Source organism: Coenobita brevimanus, chromosome 102 (assembly GCF_032717465.1).
Source record: "Coenobita brevimanus isolate Jiangsu-jjx chromosome 102, ASM3271746v2, whole genome shotgun sequence".
NCBI classification, from domain to species: domain Eukaryota; kingdom Metazoa; phylum Arthropoda; class Malacostraca; order Decapoda; family Coenobitidae; genus Coenobita; species Coenobita brevimanus.
Genome location: NC_137055.1, coordinates 36,206,335 through 36,221,723, shown reverse-complemented (window position 1 = coordinate 36,221,723; position 15,389 = coordinate 36,206,335). Strand labels below are relative to the sequence as shown.

The following is a 15,389-nucleotide window of genomic DNA, read 5'->3' as shown; positions in this document are numbered from 1 at the left end:
GAGAGAGACAGTCTGTACTGTATATGCAATCAGTATTCATCAAAAGAGTGACAGCACTTGAAAGGCCATACTACCAACCACCACTACATAATCACTACAGCATACCTTCCAAACACACACACACACACACACACACACACACACACACACACACACACACACAGTACTCCAAATTACTGTAACCTTCCGTAACTCAATCCTCCTGCACTTTATGATGGGGGGAGGAATACAGAATAAAGGAGTACAAAATGTAATACGGCTCGCATCACGTCCCCCCCCCTCCCCTTCCCTCCCTGCTGTAAGTTCTGTAATGCTGAATACAAAGGAGGGTTCAGGAGTAATGCAAGTACAATACCGCTCACGTAATCTTCCCCTGTCCCTCCCTACTTTGATGTAATCTTCTTGATGTTGAATACCAAAAAACGAATAATAATAATAATAATAATAATAATAATCTCATGCCCATTCTCCTTTCTCTTTTCCGTAGTGTTAAAAGTAATAATTTCTTCTTCAGCTAGTAAAACAAAACCCAGCAATATATATGTAAACTAAATCAAGGCAAAATATAATAAATAAATGAAAACAAATTACAGCACGATACAGATATTAACCTAACTACTATTCTCCTTCCCCCCCCTCCCTGTTACAAAGAGTTGGTAATAGTTATCCTATATAACCCACTTGTAACTAGGTATGGGCATTATACTTCTGAATTTCACTGTACCACCTCCCTCCCTCCCTCGTGCAGCTGTACTGTGTCACTGTACCTTGCTGTTGTGCCGCCTGTGCCGCCAAGTACTGCTGCTGGGCCAACAGCTGGATCTGCTGTGGGTTGGGCCCCCCCTGCTGCTGCTGCGCGTTACGGAACAGCTGCTGTGGAAGAAAGGAAGAAATGTTACTCCAATGCAAGCGAGTTACATAAAAACACTAAAATAAAGATCTACTACAACTACTACTATTTTATTACTACTACTACTGCTGCTACTACTTCCGGGGCAGGTACCACTACTGATAAAAACAGCAATGTAATTACTGTATATACAGGTATTAGCCCCTTCAGTCCAAGAGTGTTATTATTAAGGTACTTCATTCCAATTAACGTCACATGACTTCTCTGAATAAGACAGACTTCCTTCGACTGAAAGAAAAATTATATTCCTGTAGGTAATAACAATAAATCTACTACTACTACTGCAAGTACCATTATTATTACTACTACTACAACTACTACTCATTATTATTATTATTATTATTAAACAGTAACAAAATTCATCACAACAAACCCCAAGGCAACAAATTCTCTATTAACCCAATCGCTCTCACTCCAATCATCTTCCTCGCTTCTCATAATTACCAGTTACCACAGTTGCCACAATTACCACAGTTGCTTTACCCGTTGCCATAATTACCACCGTTACCATAGTTACAAAAGATGCCACATTAGTTACCACAGTTGCCATAATTACCTTCTTGAGTTTAACACCGTCGTAGTCAATCAGGGACTTAGTAATGTCGAGATGGAAGCTGTATTTCTTTTCCTTCAGCTTCATGGTGGGGTAGGGCGAGGCTGGGTACTCCGTCACAGTGGATGATGATTGCAGTGCTGGACGCCTTTCACCGTTGTCATCACCATATTACATCGCTGGCAACTCGATACTCACCGTTTCTTAGCTTACCATCAATGTGCTCAGACTGTTGTTGTTTTTTTCCTCCTTTAACTGCCTAATTTTTCGTCATCAAAATTTTCCCTCTTTTCATATGATTATCAGAACTGACATATTTTCTTCATAAAAATTTTCTGTTTTTTCTGCTTTCCACACGACCACTAGCGAAACTGGCTATTTTTCTTCATCAAATTTTTGTTTTTTTCATATCACTTTCAATACTGACGAATTTTCTTTATACAACTTTTTTTTTTTAAATATTTTTCTGCTTTTCATATGACCACCATTTTCTAAAAAAATATACTTTTCATATCTGAGCTGCCAATTTTTTTTTTTTCCAGTTAACACAATAATAGATTTTTTTCCCCTAATCATATGCTTCTTCCAATTATAGATCCATCAGTCTTTAATATGATTTTCTTTCTCATAAAACCACCACTCGTTTCTCCAGACACAAGTATACAACTATCAAATTCCCCTCTTCATAAAATCATCACAAGTCTTTTCAACATTTAATTTCCCAGTTTCTTCCAGTGCCTCATAAACCAGCTTCTTTATCATGTATCACACGTTTCACAGACCAGCATCTTTCCAACGTTTCAAGCAGTTTCTTTTTTTAACATTTTTCTTTTATATACCCCCAAATCTGGCAAACTTCTCGAGTACCTGAGTGTTTCCAGCCTAACATAGTCTTAGTTCAAACGTTTTCACATTCCACAACGTTTAATGTCTCAAACGGTTTCACACACCACGATGCTTTAGTCTCAAACGTTCCTCATACCCGTTTCTTTCCGCAGTTACATATACACCAACTTTTTTCCAGATTTACGTAAACTATTTCTTCCTTTTTCTCCTTTCTTCTCAACGTCTACACCATCACCTTTACAACGTTAACCACACCAGTTCCTCTTCATCTTTACAATACACCACAATCTTCTCGTTTAATATACCATTGTCTCTCCATCTTTAATATCAGTCTCTCTTCAACATACACCAGCCTGACTGTGTGTGCGTGTACTTCCGTGTGCGCGTGTGTGGTTCTTTATCTGTGTGCGCGTGTGTGGTTATCAAAGAACCATTTACCAGGGCTTAGTTGACAATGGCTGGTTGAGATAAATACTGCTGATGACTAGATAAGGATCGTAGATAAAAACACGCACACACAAACACACTATCTCTCTCTGTGTCTTTACCACCTTCAATATTAATCCTGCTTTCTCACTACGGGGGAAAATCGAAATGGGATATAAAAGTAAGTATATGTGTGGGAAAAAAAAAACTCGAAACTGGAGAAAAATTGATACATACAGGAGAAATACGAATCGCACAAATACAAAAAAAAGTTACATGATTTTAATAAGGAATACAAAGGAGAAATGGTGAATACGAGAATGATACAAAAGAGGACGTGAAATACAGAATCTAGGTGTGAAATACGGAGATACATACGATTAAAAAAAAAAAGATAATTACGAAAGAGAGAAAGTGAAAAGGGTTGAGTATTCTGGACCTGACCAGTTTCTCTCTCTCTCTCTCTCCGTTCTTCGCTGTATTCCCTCCCCCACACACCTTGTCCACTCTCCTCACGTTCATGCCCTCTTCTCTCGAGGATAGGAGGAGAGGGGTGGGGGAGGGGAGGAGGGGAGACGGGAGGGGAGGAGAGGAGACGAAAGAGAGGAGAGGAGACGAAAGAAGAAGAGAGGGGAGGGGAGCAAAGGGAAAGGAAGGACAATGCGGAGTGAAGAAACAAAATAGACAAGACAGGGGGAGAAGAGGTGAGAAGACAGAGGCGAAAGGAGAGGAGACAGCTGGGGAAAACGAAAAGTAATGAGGAGAGGAACTGAAGAGAAGAGTGAGACGAGAGGAAAGGAGAAGGGAGAGGAGGGGACGGGAGAGGGAAAATAAGAAAAGCAACATCCACTGGTCGTATTTCCAAACACATCGCACGAGGACTCCATTACGCAACAGACCTTCCTTTACCTCCCCCTGCATTATCCATCACACAAACAACACAGCACCCCCACTGCCATATCGTTAAGGCTGTGTTCTCCGTCCTTACCTAACCCGTCGTACCCTAATCTAATTCATACATATCCCACCTGAAACTAGCCACTCTTAACCAAACCTAACTTCACCTCGCCTTACCTTCTCAAACCTAACCTACTCTAACCAAGGAGCTTCTTAACCTAACTTCACCTCGCCTCAGCTTCTTAAACCTAACTTATCTAACCAACAAGCTTCTTAACACCTTTTTCTCAACGATTTACATTGCCCAATACACCTTGCCTTTTTAATGGTTACTGATACAACTATGTCGATATTAAACACAAGAATATTCAGGTGTAGTAAGGGAAATAAATGAATACGGAAGTGTAACAAAGCCTCCTATGATAAAGAATACAGCCCTGCCACACCTCACAAAACTTCCTCCTCACATCACAAGACCTCCTCACATCACAAGACCTCCTCAGCACATCACAAGACCATCACAACACAAGGCCACTCAGCACAGACGTAGGATATACAGGAATATAAATGACTCTCCCTTTCCATTTCCTCTTTCCCCTCCCCATCTCCTCTGAGCCACACTTTATATTTCTAGGTCAACATTTACCACAATAACCTCTTTCTGTCACCTCCAGACGATTATTAAGTCAGGATTGATTTTTGGAACTAGTGGGGTTAGACTGACCCTTCTAATACCTCTTCTTTACAGGGGGATTTTCCTAAGCCGTATTTATAAAGTCCAGTATTTCATTCATCTAGTATTTTTCACCCTTACACCACACGATTCTCTACCTATGTATTTTTAATCCCCATCTCATGCGTGGGAATTCAGGTGCATATGATTGATGATGATGATGATGATTCCTTCCGATGCCGAGTCCAATGATGACGGCGACGAAAATAAAGACAACAATGATAAAAATTCGTATATGCCCTAAACAACAATAAACAGAATCCAACATTAACTTCACACGGTATACTCCACTCGCTTTCCCGTGTCCCCCCAAAGGCCTGGCCACGAATTCGGTACAAATTCTGGCAGGGCGGAGTGTAGTTTTACCGGGGAGGCTACCAGGCAAATCTAATTGTCCGCTGCCACCTCCACACCAACCAGCAGGGACACCACTGACACCATTACCACCACTGACACCATTACCACCACTGACATGATAACCCCTGACACCATTACCACCGCTGACACCATAACCACCACTGACACCATTACCAACACGGACATCATCACTACTGACATGAGCACCACTGACAACATTTACACCACTGCCACCAACACCAGTGCACCTTCAGTACTACCAACACCTCTACAACTGTCACTTACACCACCACTACTATTACTTAACGCTACACCATCACCATTACCACCATCACTTCAGTCACACCAACGACCACCACCACTACCATCACTGCCACGACACCAAACCACCACCACAGTACCGTCTCTACTACTACAACCACCACCGACACTACACCACACCACACCACACCACCACCACCAGTTCCTCCTTCCTGCTCTCTCGCTCAATGTCCTGCCTATCCTCCCCCTACATATGCATTTCCTCCTCTTTCTATCTATATCTAACATTTCCTCTCTCTCTCTCTCTCTCTCTCTCTCTCTCTCCCCCTCCAGTTTTTTACAGCTTAGCTTTTTCATGTCTATTTTTTTTTTTCCTTTTCTGTTCATTAACTCCTTATTAACCCGTCCTCCCTGCCTCTCTCTCTCTCTCTCTCTGCACCTGTGTTCCTCCATCTTCCCTCTCACCCATCCCTCCATTACCCCTCATCCCCTCCCTCCCCTCCCCATTAACGTGTGACTCTCTCTCTCTCTCTCTCTCAACCTCCGTGCGTTATCACCATCCATCTCTTTCAGCCTCTCCTCTTGCCCTCATCCTCACCCCTCACAATCTTGTGTGTTATGTTCTCGAAGGCAACAATAGAACGTTCACCCTAACCTGGCGAATATCCATAACCCCTTTCAGCTCAATTAATGTCCTTATCACTTCTCTCTCCCTTTTCCTCCTCCAATTCGCACCCTTTCTCTCTCCCCATTTTCCTTCCTCCCTCACCCTTCCTCCTCCACTACCTTCCCTCCCACCTTCTCCTCATCTCGTCAACTCATTTTTCCCTCTTCTTTTATCTTCCTTTACCGCCTCATCTTCTCCCTTATCTCTTCTCCCTCGCCTCCCCATCACCCCATTTCCCCCTCTTCCTCCCTTACTCAGCTTCCCTTATCCCCCCTCATTTTCTCTCCCCTGGGTCATTCCCTCTCCCTTTACCTCTCATCCTCCATTCTACCTGCCCCCCTCCGTAATTGCCCGTCATCCCCATTATCATCCTCATTTCCCCCATCTTCCCTCTTTCACGCCCACCTTCCCTTCTCTCTCCCCCCTCCCCTTCCCTCAACCTACCAACCTTCTCCCTCTTCCCATCAACCCTTCCCTCCTCACTTTCCCTCCCCCTACCCTTCGTCACTCATCACCACTCACTTTTCCTTCCTTCATCTCCTCTCTCATCTTCCCTTCCTTCATTTCTCCTCCCCTCTTCTCATCTTCTGCACTTTCCTCCCTAACCTTCCTCATCACCTTTCACCTTCCCTTATCTCTCTTCCTCCCTTCCATCTTTCCTCCCCCTCCCCTTACTCCCCCTCCATCTTCCCTCCCCCCACACACCTTGGCACCTTCCCTTTACCTGTAATTACTCTCATCAGGGGGAGTGGTGCCAGGATGCAACCAGCCCACACCGCCACGGGAGGCCTGGCGAGGTGGAGTGAGGCATAACAAGCAAAGTAAACCACGAATTACTTTGAAAACACCCAGGGATTACTTTGATAGCACCCAGGGATTACTTTGAAAACACCCAGGGATTACTTTGAAAACACCCAGGGATTACTTTGATGGCACCCAGGGATTACTTTGATAGCACCCAGGGAGTACTTTGACAACACCAAGGGATTACTTTGACAGCACTCATAGATTACTCTGAAAACACTCATGGATTACTTTGAAGCCTATTGGAATCGACCGGATCTTACTGGGCAAACGAAAGAAAACTGTACTGAATCAGGGCAGAAATTACTTTGAAATCGATAGACAATGTACTGAAACTGCCTTGAAATTACTTTGAAACCGACAGAAATGTACTAAAACAGGGCAGAAAATTACTCTGAAACCGAGATGTACTAAAATCCTCTAGAAATTACTTTGAAACCAACAAAGAAATTACTGTACTTTGAAATTTAGGTAAACTCCTCCAATGCCACCAAAAAATTACTTTGCATCCACTCTGACTTTGAACTATGAATATTATGCTTTGAGTCCCCCGCGTACCGTGTAATATTTAACAAGGTAATACGGCCTAGGAGGGACTTTTCTCGTACTGAAGGGGTTAAATTAATACTCTGAATTAAGATAGATAGATAGATAAATAATAAATAAATATGTATGTCCTCGCAGTGAAGGGGTCAATGAGCTGGGCATTACTTTGAACCGAGGTATGAATTACTTTGAAACCACCCACGAATTACTTTGAAATCACCCATTAATTACTTGCAGATAGGGAGGGTGGAGGAGAAAGGTAATAGGAAAGGAGAGAAGGAGTGGAATGAAGAGAAAATGAGGAGAGGAGAGGAGAGAAGAAGAGGAGAGGAGGAGCGAAAAAGGGGAGAGGAGGAGAGGAGTGGAGACGGAAGAAGTGGCTATTACTTTGAAACCCTCATGAATTACTCGGAAACCACGGAGGCAGCCCCCTGTGTCCCCGGATATGTCTAAAAAAAAAATAAGGATAATAATGATGGCTTAGATGACGATGCCCTGGTTATTAAAGGAGGCCACACTGAAAGCCCTGGGGGGGTTGGGGTGGAGGGGTTAGGGTGGGGGTGGGCTGGGGGTGGAGGTGGGGTGACGTGGTGGGGGAATGTGTGGCGTGGTGAGGAAGTCAGGGTGGGAGTGATGGGGGTTGACGACTGCGATGGTGTGGTGTGGTGTGGTAGGGATGTGGTGGAGGGGTGAGGGGTTGGGGGGGCGATTCGTGACAGCCAGCGGTGTGCGGTGAAGAAGCGGTAATTGACAGGTCGTTAGGGAAGCATCAAGGTGAGAAAGGGAGCCGACGGAGAGACACCAGGCACAGACAGACGGACAGACAGATGAGACAGACAAACATACAGAAGGTCGGATGCCGGGTTAAGAGAGACAGGCACTACGTAAATTTTGAGAGAGAGAGAGAGAGAGAGAGAGAGAGAGAGAGAGAGAGAGAGAGAGAGAGAGAGTTTTAAGGTGTGGAGGCGAGGCAAGAGTGCAAGAAGGGCAGGTGTCCGAGGAGGGAGGGACGAGGAGAAGGGTAAAATGAGAGCACAGAAAAGAGAAGAGAGGAGAGGAGAAAAGAGGAGAGGAGAAGAGACGAGTGGAGAGGAAGGAGAGAAGACTTAAAAAGAAATGAGGAGAAAAAGATGAGTGAGAATGTGAAGGAGAGAGGGAGAGAGAAGCTGGGAGTGAGTGAGATAGGTGGAGGAGGAGGAAGATTAAGAATAGGAACACGCATGAGAAGAGAAAGAAGAGAGAAGACAGAAAAAGAAGAGAGGGAGAGGAAGGGTGACGGGAGGAGGAAAAAGGAAAAAAGAGGGGAAAGAGGAAGAGAAGGGAAGAGAAATGCGGAGAGGGAGGTAAGAGGAACCAGAGGGGATGGTGGAGGAGGAGAGCTAGAGAAAGAGATAAAAGGATGAAAAGTGAGGAAGAAAGAGAGGAGAGGGGAGAGAAGAAGAATGACGGGAGAGGGAAGGGAGGGGGGTGGGGGGAGAAAGAACAAGGTTGGGGATATAGATGGGTATGGTGTGATGTGGGGATGGGGAGGGGGGTGGGGGGAGAAAGAACAAGGTTGGGGATATAGATGGGTATGGTGTGATGTGGGGATGGGGAGGGTGGGGGGGAAGATGGGAGGGGAGAAGGAAGAGGAGGGGATGAAGCGAGAGGGAGGCGGAGGAGGAAGAAGAAAAGAGAAGGGAGGTGGAAAGAGGTGAGAAGATGAGGTGCGGAGGGAAGGAGGAAGAACGAGGTACAAAGAGAGGGGGAGGGAGAGATGAAAGAAGGAGGGGGAGGGAGGGAAAGGGGGGTGGAGAAGGAAGGTGGAGTAAGATCGATAGGTAAGAATAAAGACAAGAGAGAGAGTGAAGACATGCCAAGAAAAAAAAAAGAGGAAAAAAACATGAGCATTGAGAGTAGAACAGAGAAAGATGAGGAAAGAAACGATGACGGAAGAAGAAAGGAGACGAAGAACGAAGAAGAGAAGCAGAGAAAGAAGAGAGAGACATGAAGCAGTGAGAGACGGAGAGAGAGAAATGATGGAGGAAGATGGAAAGAAATATCAAGAAAGAGAGATAATGAAAGGCAGATAGAAAGACAGAGATACAAACAGATTAGACAGATATGGGACAGACAGACAGGCAGACAGATAAGCCCACAATAGATAGATATGAGACAGACAGAAGGGAGAGAGAAGTAGATACAAGAAAAAGTGCAAGGCTGACAAGAATAGCGAGACAAAAGAATATAAAAATGATACAATGTGACTGGAGGAGGAGGAAGTAGGTACAAGGAGGGAGGAAGAAAAGCAAAGAGGAGACGGGGTGAAGGGAAGAGCATGGGGAAGGGGAGGAAACCGAAGGGGAATAAGAGAGATTTTGAAGATAATGGGGGTTGAGAGAGAGAGAGAGAGAGAGAGAGAGAGAGAGAGAGAGAGAGAGAGAGAGAGAGAGAGAGAGAGAGAGAGAGAGAGAGAGAGAGAGAGAGAGAGAGAGAGAGAGAGAGCAGCCAGGAAGCCTTGTCATACAGAATGAAAGTCCCCTCACCCGTGTAATAAATGACCTCCCCCCTCCCCCTCCCTCTCCCCTCTTTTCTTTCCTCACTTGGACTCATCCCTCCCTCCCCCTTCCCCTCCCTCTTGAATCATCCCTCCCCTCCCAATCCTTTCACCCAATCCCCCCTTCCCTCACTAGCTCGACTCCCTCTCCCCCCTTCCCATCCCCCTCACTCGTGCTACCCTACCCCTCCTCCCCTCACATGTTTTGTCTCCCCCCTCTCCCCTCACGCTCCATCCCCTCCCCCTTCCAACCCCTCAAACCCTCCTCCCCTGACTCATACCCTCCCCCCACCTCTCTCTCTCAAACCCCTACCCCTCCCCTCACCTCCACTCCCCTTCCCTACCTCCCCCCCAACTCCTGTCAAGTCTTCTTTCCCTCACTTTACTGTCTCCCCTCACTCTCAATTACTTTCTCTACCTCCTCTCTTCTTTCTTTCTCTCTTGCCCCTCTTCTTCTCTTCCTTCTCTCTTGCCTTTTCCCCTCCCTCTTCCCTCGTTTCCTTCCTCCATTTTTCCTCACTTCTCTCTCCTTTCTCTCACTCTTCTCCCCCCTCCCCCAACACACTTCAGTCTTATACCTTTTATTTCACTGTCTCTCCTCCCACTCAATTAATTTCTCTCTCCTCCCTCCCTCCATGTCTCCCTCCGTCTCTCCCTCCTCCTCCTTACTCGTATTTCAATCTCGTGTTTCATATCTTCTTTGTGTCACCTCTTTTCCTTCTTAAATTATTTTCCTCTCTCTCTCTCTCTCTCACACACACACACACACACAGTCTTTCTTCCCTTTCCTTCTTTGGATAAATCTCTTCCTCATTTCTCTTACATTTCCCCAATCTCTTCCTTCCCTCCCTTCCTCCCCCACTCCCTCTTCCTTCCCTCCCTCCCTTCTTCCTCCTTCCTTCCCTCCTTCCTCCCTCTCTCCCCCTCCACCTGCTCCTTTCTCTTCCGCATATTCCATCTTTTATACATTTCCTTACTTTATTTTACCGTCTGTTCTCCCTCACAATGTCTTCCCTGCCCTGCCTTTACCCCCATCCCATTTTTATTTCCTTTCTTTATTGCTTCTGGGGGGTGGTGGTGCATTGGTTAGCAGATCCAGGTCACAACTGATAGAACTCGAGGTCGATTCTTCCGCCGGTCAGACTGGTAGACACATTTTCCCTTTGTCCCACTTTACCCACATTTATTTATCATTGTCAATTTTTCTTTCACTTTACTGTTTCTATTTTTTCTTCCTCTTCCCAAACATTCCTCTCTCTCTCTCTCTCTCTCTCTCTCTCACTCTGTTTCTCTTTTCTTATATATTGTATTTTCTCTCCTTCCTCCTCATTTATCTTCCTTTCTCTTCCTCCCCGTCATGCATTACCCCCTAACCTTTCCTCCCCCCTCTTTCCCTCCTGTCACCGGCCCATCCTTCTTTCTCTCCCTCCCCCCACTCCTCCATCATCCCCCTCCTTTCCCCTCCCTCCCTCGTCTCAACCCCTCCTCCTTTCTTTCCCTCCTCCATGTCAACAGCCCTCCTCGTCACCACCCCCCATTCCTCCTGTCACCAACCCCCCCTTCCCACTCCCTTTCTCTTTCTCTTCTCTCTCTCTCCTACCAAAAACATCTTCTCCCCCACTACTACCCCCTCCCTCTCCTTCCCCCCTCCCCAGTCCCCCTCGGTCGTCCAGTGTTTGTTGACAAGTGACGTCAGATGGCAGTGTGTTGAATTCCACCACTCCACCTTCCCAGCGTTGTCCACCACCACAAACATCACTACCACAGTCACCACTACCACATACCACCACAGTCGCGTTCGCCAGTCACTACCACATCTCATATCACCACCCCCACACACACGAACACCACGCCACACAACCACCATACACGAACACCTGGCAACACTACCCAATCCACACACCACCACCACACACCACGTCACAGCTCACACCACTACCACACGCCTCACCCATACTAACAGCATCACACACACACACACACACACACACACACACACAAAATCACCACCACATACATATCTCCACACCACACACCTATCTACACTACACACCACACCCCCACCACAAATATCACTACCACGATCTTTACCATTACTCACATGACCCACCCACCCACCCACCCACCCACACACATACCCCTCCCACCCACACATACCCACCCCACAAACACATCTCACCCACCCACACACACCACACCAGACACCATCCCCACCCATCACCGCACTCAATCACCACACTTACCAACAATTCACACTCATTCACCTCCCTTCCTGACACAATTATATAAAACAAGGCCACACTACAGCCTAACATCAAACTTCCAAACGCCAAAAAAAAGCAAAATAACGCCAACCAACAATTTACATCGCCAATTTATTTCAGAATTTATATCGCCAAATCTTTTACAGTTTATATTGCTAACTGTTTCACCATTTATACAGCTAACTCAGAATTTTCATCGTCAGCTCTTTCGAAATCATTATTATTATCATCATCGTCACTGTCATCATCATCATCAACAACAAAGGTTCATTTCCACACGGGCGTCAGGATAGACAGATAGTTCAACAGATAGACATTATAGATATACAGATAGACAGATAGGTAGATAGATAGACAGCGGCGTCAGGATAGATCTCAACACATACATAAACAGATACAAGTTACAAGAGAATGATCGACCTGAAGCCCCACATATCGAATCTACCTTCCGCCCCACACAGGCAGCAGCGTCAGGCAACAGACACAGCTAGACAAATAAAAATAATCAGTATTCCAGAGTCAAGTACCGGGACAGGAAAAAACACGACAGGAAAAAAAAAAAAAAAAAAACGAGACACGAAAAACAGAGAAAAGTGAAAACCGGGATTGAAAAACCGGGAAGGGGAGAACCAGGACGAAAAAACCGGGACACGAAAACGATATAAAACCGGAAGACAGACAGCCCTAACTACCGGGTGTGTTCCCTGGGGTGTGGTATATTTCTGCTTCCTCATTTACTTTCCTAGACGTGCTCTGTGTGTGTGTGTGTGTGTGTGTGTGTGTGTGTGTGTGTGTGTGTGTGTGTGTGTGTGTGTGTGAGAGAGAGAGAGAGAGAGAGAAGAGAGAGAGAGAGAGAGAAGAGAAAGAGAGAGAGAGAGAGAGAGAGAGAGAGAGAGAGAGAATCCAGGTGTGTGTGTTGTATGTTGGGAAACACATGACCCGAAAACACACACACACACACATGCACGCACACACATAAACACGCATGCACACACCTTTCGAAACTCCCTCACACACACACACACACACACACACACACACACACACACACACACACACACACACACACACACACACACCACATCACCCATTCATGAGTTTCTCCTTTGCACCTCCTTATTTTTTCCCCTGCGCGCCTACCACCTGACATGCTCTTCCATCAAAATCAGAAGCACGACGAGGACAGGTCGCGATGAACACAAGGGGGGGGGGGGGGGGGGGGAACGGAGGTACGGGGTTGGGGATAGGGAACAGAGGGAGGGGGTTGGGGGAGGGAACGGAGGGAGGGGGTTGGGGGTAAGGACCGGAGGGAGGGCCGCCTGACTGTTCATCCCGGGCAGCATTTAAGATATCAAAGCTGGCAGAGAAGATGGACTGCTCCCGGACGGTGTTTAAATATACCAAAGGACTGCTGTACTCTTTTCACTTTAAACTTGGCTTAAAATTGCCGTCTCTCCGTCTTCAGCACCGAGTTGTAACAAAAGATTATCACTAGAATAACAGTCACGAAGAAATGCCATGAGGATGTTGCGCTGTAACAAATGATGAACACTAGAACAAGATGCGGGTCACGAGGGGTATTGATCCGTTGCACTGTCCTTTTCTCAGACTGAGCTACAAGAAGCAGTAAAAGGGGAAAAAAAATAAATCTAGGCCAATCTAAAGTGGGAGTACTATAGGAAAAGTGATCAATTTTAGGTAGGATATCAAGGAACTGTCGGAAAGTAAAAATTTCCCGGGTAATGCTTGGAATACGTCAGTGAGCTCCTACGAATAATGAACTTGGTCTCGGGCGGTGGTTAGGATGTCAGTGGATGTCACGGAGGGTGGGGCAGCGAGGACTGGTGACGTGGGTGGTGGTTCGGGTGGGATGTGGACTGGGCAGACAGAAATTAGCAGACAAAGGGAAAATTAGGTTCTGTGGTTTTTTAAGTGTGTGTGTGTGTGTGTGTGTGTGTGTGTGTACAATATATACGTAATTACATGTAACTGTGTATGGAGATAAATTCAATAAGTATGCATTAGTGTCTATGTAGGGAAAAATGTAAATGTGTACAAGTGTTGTGTTGGTGTGTTTTGTACGTGTGCCGGGAATCAGAATGTACAGATATGTGCTAAAACTACCCTGTATTTTATTGTGCTACTGTACTGTACAACGTAACTTTGTGAAGGGAAGTAAAAATGTGTGCAAGCATTTGTGTCCCCCACTCTGAAAATTTATTCGTGACTGTGAATATACGTGTGTGTGTGTGTGTGTGTGTGTGTGTGTGTGTGTGTGTGTGTGTGTGTGTGTGTGTGGTGATAACATTAGGGCAGCGAGTTAGTGGAGGCGCCCCCCAGTTTGGCTCCAAACTCCTGCATCCAGCCAACCCCAATTGACTCCAACACACACATACACACACACTATCTCAAACCCTTCCCCTGCAACTCCTTCCTCCCATTCTTCCCCACCCTGTCTCCAAAAACCCCCTCCGCATCCTTGTCGACCACCTCCATCACACCCCCTCCCTTCCCCGCCATCATTCCTTCCCTGTCTTGGCATCCTTTATTGTCCTTCCCCTCTCCACTCCCCCTCCCCTACACTCTTCATTTCCCCCTTCCCAACTTCATCCATCCCTCCAGCACCCTCCCTTCTTCTGGCACTCTCATGTCCTTCCCCCTCCCCTCCCTTCCTCTCCTCCTGCACCCTTCTTTCCCCCTCCTCTACCCTCCCCTTCACCCTTCCTTTCCCCCCTCCCTCTCCTCCCAGCATCCTATAAAACTGCCAAGTCATAGAGGGTTTGAAGGGCTGGACTGACACAGGGCACATATAATGAAGAAAATAGCGGCAGCAGACAATTACCCGTTGTAGGCTTGATTATTTCATTGTTGTGCACGGGTCCCATAATCAAATTCAGGGACTTGGCTGGTAATGTGACTTGTGAAATTTCGAAACACCTCTTCCTTAGGGATTTATTCTGCATATTACACCTCAGGCTCCCCTTGTGTAATTCATGCAAACGATATAAATGGCATATACGAGAATATTAATGGAAACTACGTTGCCATGGAAGTGATGTAACGAAGCCTATGTAAACCAAAATACAGACCTCGAACCCCCTCCAGAGAATCCCGTGAACGTGAGGCCAGTGCCAAATCGACCTAGCCACCGCGTCGCCAGGGCATTCATTATCCTGTCTTTCCTCTCCCACCCCGGCCCCGCCTTACATCCTTTCTCTCCTCCGCTCCTTTCATTTCCTTCCCCTTTCCTCTTCTCTCCGCTTCCTCCCACTTCCTCTACCGCGTCTCTCTCTCTCTCTCTCTCTCTCTCTCTCTCTCTCTCTCTCTCTCTCCCTGCCCACGTCCTTCCCACGCCAATAATTCACTTCTCCTTCTATCGGACTCCTCAGACTCCCTGACCATAGCTTTAATTAAATTCCTTCACCCACCCCAAAGCACAGTTTTCATGGCCGACCCTTTCACAGCGACGAGGTTTTCTATTTAACTTCCTATTACGTTTGGATCATTTCTTCTTCTTCATCATCATCATCATCATCATCATCATCATCATCACCACCACCACCATCGTTATCATCATCACCACCACCAC

General features: G+C 46.2%; 1 protein-coding gene across 4 annotated transcripts in view; it reads right to left on the bottom strand.

The window, feature by feature from the left end:
- pum (pumilio) overlaps positions 1–15,389 on the bottom strand; it is a 494,630-nt gene that overhangs the window by 52,573 nt on the left and 426,668 nt on the right. For all 4 annotated transcript variants that reach the window (XM_080284657.1, XM_080284659.1, XM_080284658.1 and 1 more), the window contains one exon: positions 768–873. In XM_080284657.1, coding sequence (XP_080140783.1) covers positions 768–873 — 106 coding nt within the window. The remainder of the gene's footprint in view (positions 1–767; positions 874–15,389) is intronic.